Genomic DNA, 9,102 nt, shown 5'->3' with positions numbered 1-9,102 from the left:
CAACTGCAGGCAGAAGGAAGCAGTGGTCATTGCTGGAGGTTAAAACTGTTCTGACCGGGCGCAGTGGCTCACGCCTGTAATCCCAGCACTTTGGGAGGCTGAGGCGAGCAGATCACGAAGTCAGGAGATCAAGACCATCCTGGCCAACAAGGTGAAACCCCGGCTCTACTAAAAATACAAAAATTAGCTGGGCGTGGTGGCGCGCGCCGGAAGTCCCAGCTACTTGGGAGGATGAGGCAGAAGAATCGCTTGAACCCGGGAGGCGGAGGTTGCGGTGAGCCGAGATCGCGCCATTGCACTCCAGCCTGGCGACTCAGCGATACTCCGTCCCCCTCCCCCCGCCCCAAGAAAAATCTGTTCTGTGGGGAGCGACAAGGAAGGAGCTTTCAGCCCGACGGGGGTCGCAGGGAAGAATTCAAGATGGCGTGTTTAGGAGCTCTAGCTCCTTGACAAATTAGTAAAATGTTAGTCTTAGGAGAAGAACGAAAAGGCTCTCCTAGGCTAAGAAACAGCATACACAGTGAGAAACCTCAGAAGAAATAAAATTCAAGGAAGATAGCAACAACGAAAACATCAGAAGGAACACTAAAGGTATAAAAAGGGCAAAGACAGCCCTAGGGTTGGGAGGGATCCAGGTTTTTTATGAAAATTAGTGGAATCCCTAAGGTACTTACCTTTGTATTATAAGTATTTGCATGTCTCCTTCTAGAAACGTTTATCACTCTGTGTTACACAGACCAGCAGTGTTGGCGTCACCTGGGAGCCTGTTAGAAATGCAGAATCAGGCCCCATCCCCAGGGTTCTGAATCTGCATTTTAACAAGATCACATTAACGTGTGTGAGAAGCAATGCTTTGACAGCTGGCAGAGAGTAGATCCAGATTTGATACCTTTTCATATTCTGCATGTACCTTATACAGAGTAGGCTTTTGCATTTGCGGAATGAAGGATACAGGAATACTGTTTACTGTAATCCATTTCTAACCAGATATGCCACTTAGGCTTAAACACGGCCAATGATGGGGAACCCCAAGTTACATAGGCCACCCTTTCTGAGTGAGCAGCTCTATTTGCTGAAACGTTCATTTTTATATTATGAAGTTGACATCCCACTTAGGTACAACAAATTCACTACTCCCCCATTCTTTGCTCTGCCCCTTATAAACTCATTCTTTGGCTCATAAACCAAAGACAGTTTACAGGAAGAAAAAAAAAAGGTACGATTTTACTGCAACTTCTTGCTCACCCCTCCAAAATCTTTACTGTCTGAGTACATGCTTTTTGGTTATCCCTACTTTTCTCCCTCCACCCCTCAATTCCTTACCATAGGACACTGAAGCAAGGCCCTTGAAGATACATAATACATTAAACCTTGACTTGTGTAGTATTCAGTTTTCTGACCCCAAGGTGGTTTCACCATGCCAAATAATATGTCCTTGGTATGTATTTCCTTGCAGTAGTCAAATCAGCTTAGCAGAAACAAACTAAGTACGTTAACCAATGGAAAACTGACGGAGAGAAATAAACTGTTTTTGCACGCTAAATGGAAATGACTTTTGAATTATCTGCTTTGGAAGATTATCCATGACACTGTTCTGCCCTGCTCTGCTCTAACAACATTTGTAAGTCACTCAACAGTTAATAATAAAAGTCAGTTTTGAATATTGCATGTTTTAGACACAGAACAAATGTAATGTGACACTGTAGGAAGAATGAATTCTCCTTAGTCCCAAATTCCTTCTTTTTTTCTTAGATTCGGGAATAAGTAGGTAAAGATACAAGATCCTCTTAACCAGTATCAGTATAATTGTTCCCTTTAGATTTATTGCTGTCACCCCAATGCTCTTCTTTCTTTCTAGAGGAAAGGAAAAGAAGGAGGTAATAGGAAAAGTAATGGGTTGTCCTGATGTTACTGTGTCTAGGATGTCATTGCCACTGGTCTCCTCAGATCAATCATTCTGCCTAATAAACAGAAAAATAACATGGGCAGCCTCACATGCAAGCCTTTACACACACTGCTAAAGAGACCTCGCTTCCTCTGAGAAGTGAGGATGTGAGAATGAGGGATTGATTTTACAGAACTGGATGACAGGTTAAATTGGGCATCTGGAGGTTTATATTCCCATCTCCACTCACCAAGTTTCATCCTCCATTTATGACCAAGGATAGGTATAACATCTGATCTTGATGGTTACTGTTTCAAAAAACAATCTGATCTTTTTTATAAAGTTAAACATTTACTTAATCATGCAGCATACTAATTCCCACTCCTGGGTATTTATCCAAGTGACATAAAAACAAGTTCACACAAAACCTGTAAACACATATATGTCTTTATTCATATAATAGAAAAAACACAAACCCTAAAATGGAAAAAACATAATGTCCTTCACCTGGTGATATGGTTTGGTTCTGTGTCCCCACCCAAATCTCATCTCAAATTGTAATACCCACGTGTTGAAGGAAGGACCTATATTATACTTCACGTGTCAAGGGAGGGAAGTGATTGGATGATGGGGGCGGTTTCCCCCATGCTGTTCTTGTGATAGTGCATGAATTCTCACCAGAGATGATGGTTTTAAAAGTGTTTGGCAGTTCTTCCTTCATTCACACACACTCACTGTCTCTCCCCTGTGCCACATAAGATGAACTTGCTTCCCCTTCTACCATAACTGTAAGTTTCTGAAGTCCTCCCCAGCCATGCAGAACTATAAGTAAATTAAACCTCTTTTCTTTATAAATTACCTAGTCTCAGGTATGTCTTTATAGCAGTGTGAAAATAGGCTAATACATCTGGTGAATCAATAATTAAAATGTAGCATAGCTATAAATGGAATACTACTCAGTAATAAAAGAATAACTCAATACATACAATAATATTGATGAATCTCAAATGCATTATGGGAAGTAAAAGAAGCCAGGCTCCTCTTATGTGACATTCTGGAAAAAGGAAGACTATACGGTCAGAAAACAGATCAGTGTTTGCCAGGACTTGGGGATGGGGGGTGGGGAGTGATTGGCTACAAAAGGGCATGAAGAAATTTTGAAGGGGAGGTATGGAACAGGTCTGTAACTTGACTGTAGTGGAGTTATTGATACTTACCAAACTGTACAATAAAAAGTAAATTTTTATTGTATGAAAATTATGCCTAAATTAAAAACTATTAATAAAATCAGCATTAGCAAAATATATGAGTTTATACACAAGAGACTACTCAACCATTGGGTAAACTAATTATTTTTAAACAAATACCATTGATTTTAATCTTTTTATAGTTTTTATACAGGCAGAGAAATAATAGTGATTCTGCTCACCTAAAGGAAGATAGACCCAATTCAAAGGTACAGAATTTTCCCCAAATAGTATCATAATTTTTCCTTTCAGATTCCAAAGAATTTGCATGTAAATTCTATCATGTGATCCTCAGAACCACCCTATGAGGGTAAGCAGAACAGATGATCCAGGATATTCCATTTTATAAATGAGGTGCAGGTTAAATATTTAGCCAGTATTTCTTGATAAGTATAGTCCATTTATTTCAACAAACCTTGATTGAGGGCCCCAATACTTGTTGAGCTTTTGCTGAGCCACCCCTGCTCTAGAGGAGCACACGCTCTGGAAATCTCTAAGGAAACTACTACAACTCTAAATAGATATGGTGTATAGTGATACTGTGACTAAATATTCACTGCAAATTTCCTCTAAAATTATAGATATACATTACTGGAATAATTAGTATCTCAATTAACATCTTCATTAACTATGAATCTACTATGTATATATCATCACCATGTGAGTATTAATTTGGTACAAATAGGCTGCCAACTCTAAAATTATTTGATGTAGGGCAAGTACTTTTATCTTTTTAGCCATAAATTTTCTCATCTGTAAAATGAGAGGAGTAGGCATGTGATCATTAAATCCTGGGTTACGGTAGGAGGCATCAATATGAAATGTTTAGCTTAATATAGATACAGATGGGTAAATATAGAAATACTTAAAAACACATGTGGATTCATGTTTAATACATTAGTATACACACATATATTTCCAAGTTCTGTCCTCCGAAGGCCTAGAAGCAATGACAAGCAGAAGCAAGGAGCACACCCAGCATCCAGTTTTTTGTTTCTGATACTGTTCTCCAACAAAGGGAACCAGAGCCCTTGAGAAAAATGCCTAATTCTAGGACTGGGGCAGGGGATATACAAGATGAGTCTGAAACATCTTATAGTGCCAGAAAATAAACAAGTGCTTTAAAAAGACACAAAAAACTGATGGTATATCAAAGTGACATAGGAGCCAACTAAAAGAGCTCCCAATGGCTAAAGCTAGAATAATTCAAAAAATAAGTAATTCAGCATTGGATTTAACCCAAATTATAAAATAAGATCCATGAGTTCATACTGATACAAGTAAATGATTGAAGAAACAAATAATTGGGAGATAATTCTCATATTGAAAAATTCCAAAAAATTTATGTACTCTACCCTCGAGAAGATGGAACATAATTCTCCACCCCATAAGCATGAGTCGAGCCTAGTAAATGTTTTTCAAAGAGCGCAGTGTGGAAAGGAGGAAGAACACTACCTCAACCAGCTGATCAAGGCTAACATCTCTAGTATGTCATTAGTGGCATGTAACCTTGATATGATATGATGAGAATAGCATTTGATCTTTGATCTGTTTCCTCCCCGAAACTCATTGCCCCAGCCTAATCATGAAGAAATATCAGACAATCTCAAATTAAGTACAAAATAACCAGTACTCTTCAGAACTATCAAGGCCACCAAAAACAAGGAAAGTATAAGAAACTGTCACAGTCTAGAAGAGCCTGGTGATGACTAAATGTAATGTGATATCCTGGATGGGATCCCAGGACAGAAAAAGAACATTAGGTTAAACTAAATCAAACTTGAGTATGAAACTTCTTTTTTTTAAGTGCCTAAGTCCTGAATGACAACAAAAGACTGAAGAACTGACAACGATTAGAGGACACTAAGGAGACTTAACAACTAAATGCAAAATGGGACCCTGAATCTGATCCTGGAACACAAAAACTAAATTAGTAGAAAAGTGGTAAAATAGGTAGTCGCGCGCCCGACCGCCGCAGTCCCAGGCGAGCCGCGACCCTTCTGGCTGCCCCCACCCCACCTCGCCGCCATGTGCCTCCGCCGCCTAGCGCTGTTCCCGGGCGTGGCGCTGCTTCTCGCCGCGGCCCGCCTCGCGGCTGCCTCCGACGTGCTAGGACTCAGGGACGACAACTTGGAGAGTCGCATCTCCGACACGGGCTCTGCGGGCCTCATGCTCGTCGAGTTCTTCGCCCCCTGGTGTGGACACTGCAAGAGACTTGCTCCTGAGTATGAAGCTGCAGCTACCAGATTAAAAGGAATAGTCCCATTAGCAAAGGCTGATTGCACTGCCAACACTAACACCTGTAATAAATATGGAGTCAGTGGATATCCAACCCTGAAGATATTTAGAGATGGTGAAGAAGCAGGTGCTTATGATGGACCTAGGACTGCTGATGGAATTGTCAGCCACCTGAAGAAGCAGGCAGGACCAGCTTCAGTGCCTCTCAGGACTGAGGAAGAATTTAAGAAATTCATTAGTGATAAAGATGCCTCTATAGTAGGTTTTTTCGATGATTCATTCAGTGAAGCTCACTCCGAGTTCCTAAAAGCAGCCAGCAACTTGAGGGATAACTACCGATTTGCACATACGAATGTTGAGTCTCTGGTGAACGAGTATGATGATAATGGAGATGGTATCATCTTATTTCGTCCTTCACATCTCACTAACAAGTTGGAGGACAAGACTGTGGCATATACAGAGCAAAAAATGACCAGTGGCAAAATTAAAAAGTTTATCCAGGAAAACATTTTTGGTATCTGCCCTCACATGACAGAAGACAATAAAGATTTGATACAGGGCAAGGACTTACTTATTGCTTACTATGATGTGGACTATGAAAAGAATGCTAAAGGTTCCAACTACTGGAGAAACAGGGTAATGATGGTGGCAAAGAAATTCCTGGATGCTGGGCACAAACTCAACTTTGCTGTAGCTAGCCGCAAAACCTTTAGCAATGAACTTTCTGATTTTGGCTTGGAGAGCACTGCTGGAGAGATTCCTGTTGTTGCTATCAGAACTGCTAAAGGAGAGAAGTTTGTCATGCAGGAGGATTTCTCGCATGATGGGAATGCTCTGGAGAGGTTCCTGCAGGATTACTTTGATGGCAATCTGAAGAGATACCTGAAGTCTGAACCTATCCCAGAGAACAATGATGGGCCTGTGAAGGTAGTGGTAGCAGAGAATTTTGATGAAATAGTGAATAATGAAAATAAAGATGTGCTGATTGAATTTTATGCCCCTTGGTGTGGTCACTGTAAGAACCTGGAGCCCAAGTATAAAGAACTTGGCGAGAAGCTCAGCAAAGACCTGAATATTGTCATAGCCAAGATGGATGCCACAGCCAATGATGTGCCTTCTCCATATGAAGTCAGAGTTTTCCTACCATATACTTCTCTCCAGCCAACAAGAAGCTAAATCCAAAGAAATATGAAGGTGGCCATGAATTAAGTGATTTTATTAGCTATCTACAACGAGAAGCTACAAACCCCCCTGTAATTCAAGAAGAAAAACCCAAGAAGAAGAAGGCACAGGAGGATCTCTAAAGCAGTAGGCAAACACCACTTTGTAAAAGGACTCTTCCACCAGAGATGGGAAAACCACTGGGGAGGACTAGGACCCATATGGGAATTATTATGTCTCAGGGCCGAGAAGACAGAATGGATATAATCTGAATCCTGTTAAATTTTCTCTAAGCCATTTCTTAGCTGCACTGTTATGGAAATACCAGGACCAGTTTATGTTTGTGGTTTTGGGAAAAATTATTTGTGTTGGGGGAAATGTTGTGGGGGTCGGGTTGAGTTGGGGGTATTTTCTAATTTTTTTGTGCATTTGGAACAGTGACAATAAATAAGACCCCTTTAAACTGTAAAAAAAAAAAAAAAGAAGAAGAAGAAAAGTGGTAAAATAGGAATGCCGTCCATGGTTTACTTAATCGTATAATATCAGTGTTCATTTTCTTATTTTGATAATTGTCATAATGTTGTGTGAAATATTCTCTTTAGGGAGCCTGGGAAAGAATATATAAGAACTCTACTATTTTTGTAACTTTTGTGGAGGACTGAAATCATTTCTAAATAAATAGTCTTAAAAATAACTAAAGTAATAAAAATAATAAAGTACATGAGGAAGTCCAGTGTCATGTTGTATAGTCAGAAGATTCTTCAAATGAGAGAATTTGCACCCAGGGAAATAGAGAAAAAAGACTCTGAAAAGAACTTTTTTTGTTTGGTTGGTTTTTGTGTTTTTTTTTGAGACGGAGTCTTGCTCTGTTGCCAGGCTGGAGTGCATCGGCGCGATCTCAGCTCACTGCAACTTCCACCTCCCAGGTTCAAGCAATTCTCCTGCCTCAGCCTCCTGAGTAGCTGGGACCACAGGTGCGTGCCACCACGCCTAGTCAATCTTTGTACTTTTTAGTAGAGACGGGGTTTTGCCATTCCGGCCAGGATGGTTTCGATCTCTTGACCTCGTGATCCACCCGCCTTGGCCTCCCAAAGTGCTGGGACTACAGGCATGAGCCACTGCGTCCGGCCTGAAAAGAGCCTTAAAATAAGTTTATTTAAAATTCTCAGAGAAAGGAAGATGCCAGTTTGAACACACCCCAGCTCCATGCCATTTCTCACCCCTACCCACCCAATTTTCACAAGTCAGAAGCTATTGGTACTAGCAGATAATAGAGTACAATAAAGGCCTAAGGATCAGTGAGCGGCCTGACAGAACAGATACAGGTCCACCTCTCCTTTTGACTAAATCAAACTTTACCATACATCAAAATTATCTAGAGGGTCAAATATGCAGATTGCTGGTCTGTGTACCCAGAGTTTCTGATTCTATAAGTCTGGAGTGGGGCCTGAGGACTTGTGTCAAGTACAAGGCTGATGTTTCTGCCTCAAGGACCACATTTTGAGAAACGCGGCCTAGACAAGGGTCTAGAGACGAGTATTCAAGATCCCCAGTAAATGGCATTGTGCAGAAAGGAGTTTGCTGACTCTTAGAACCATAATAATGCTTCGCCATACCTAAAAAATAAACAATTAAAATCAACTAGGATGTGTGGGAACAAGTCTCTCATACAGAATTCCAAATAATTTATGTAGCTATTGCCCCCTCAAGGAATTAGAGCACAACTCCATGCTTGTGACTGCTTTAGCTTGCAAGTTTGGCCCATGGGTGGGATTTGGGAACTTGGATTTTGGGAGGTTTCTTACCACCTTAACTGATAAGAGTGGCTCACTTTTTTAAAACTGTTTGTACAAACAATGTGATTTATGCTGAACACTTGCTTTTCTTCTGGGAGTCTGGAATTCTGATATGTGCTAAGCAGAGGGTGCCTATGTGACTAGCCCCAACTAAAAACCTCATCACAGAGTGAAGATATATGAAAGTCTTTTGATTGTTTCCATTTTCTTAGAGGAAAAAAAGAGAAGATGATTAGCTGACTGTGAGGAAAGGAGACAACATATTTGAGGTTTGAGGAGATAGGTTATATGCAGTAATCAACTAGAAAGGTGGGACAGAGAATTGTCTAGAAAAATGAAGTATGATTGGCAGTAGCACTGAAGGTCTACCTATGTTCAGTGGTTATGAATTTCAGAAAAGGCAAGTCACCATACTAGTATTTTTCTCTTGTCATGTTTAGCTGTTTTGATGCGGGCAGATAACCAAAATGAAGTTTAGCTAAGCAAGTATGGAGGAGAGCAACAAAGGAATTGAGAGTGCGTGGTAGGGTGTGATTATAATGTTGGGCCATGCATTTTAAATGAGGTGGGCTGGGAAATGAAGACAGCAGGTTGATGGGCAGCCCAGTGGAGTCAAAGAACTGCTGGAGTTGGAGTACCAGAGTGAATGAACTGAAAAGGTAGGAGAGAGTTTTAGAGAGTGGGATGCTTGAAATTGAGACTTTAGTGGTGTTGTGGTTATTCGTGACAATGTCTTAGATATGTCCATGTGGGTGTAGGTAGTTGAGATGAGGCA

At 40.7% G+C, this 9,102-nt stretch overlaps 2 protein-coding genes across 2 annotated transcripts in view; both read left to right on the top strand.

Moving 5' to 3' along the window:
* Nucleotides 1-451: 451 nt before the first annotated feature.
* Nucleotides 452-9,102, top strand: part of CHD1L (chromodomain helicase DNA binding protein 1 like) — a 124,856-nt gene continuing 116,205 nt past the window's right edge. The window contains exons 1-2 of the mRNA XM_034961768.3: nt 452-591; nt 1,457-1,621. The gene's annotated coding sequence lies outside the window, so the exon portion shown is untranslated. The remainder of the gene's footprint in view (nt 592-1,456; nt 1,622-9,102) is intronic.
* On the top strand, nt 4,373-7,250 carry LOC117980966 (protein disulfide-isomerase A3-like). Its single transcript, XM_034964181.3, is given in 2 exon segments — nt 4,373-6,502; nt 6,505-7,250. Coding segments are annotated over 2 exon segments (1,512 nt in total). The 5' UTR covers nt 4,373-5,160; the 3' UTR covers nt 6,675-7,250.

The sequence above is a fragment of the Pan paniscus genome, chromosome 1, assembly GCF_029289425.2.
Source record: "Pan paniscus chromosome 1, NHGRI_mPanPan1-v2.0_pri, whole genome shotgun sequence".
NCBI classification, from domain to species: domain Eukaryota; kingdom Metazoa; phylum Chordata; class Mammalia; order Primates; family Hominidae; genus Pan; species Pan paniscus.
The sequence above is the reverse complement of the archived record's forward strand: the minus strand, read 5'-3'. Positions and strand labels throughout refer to the sequence as shown.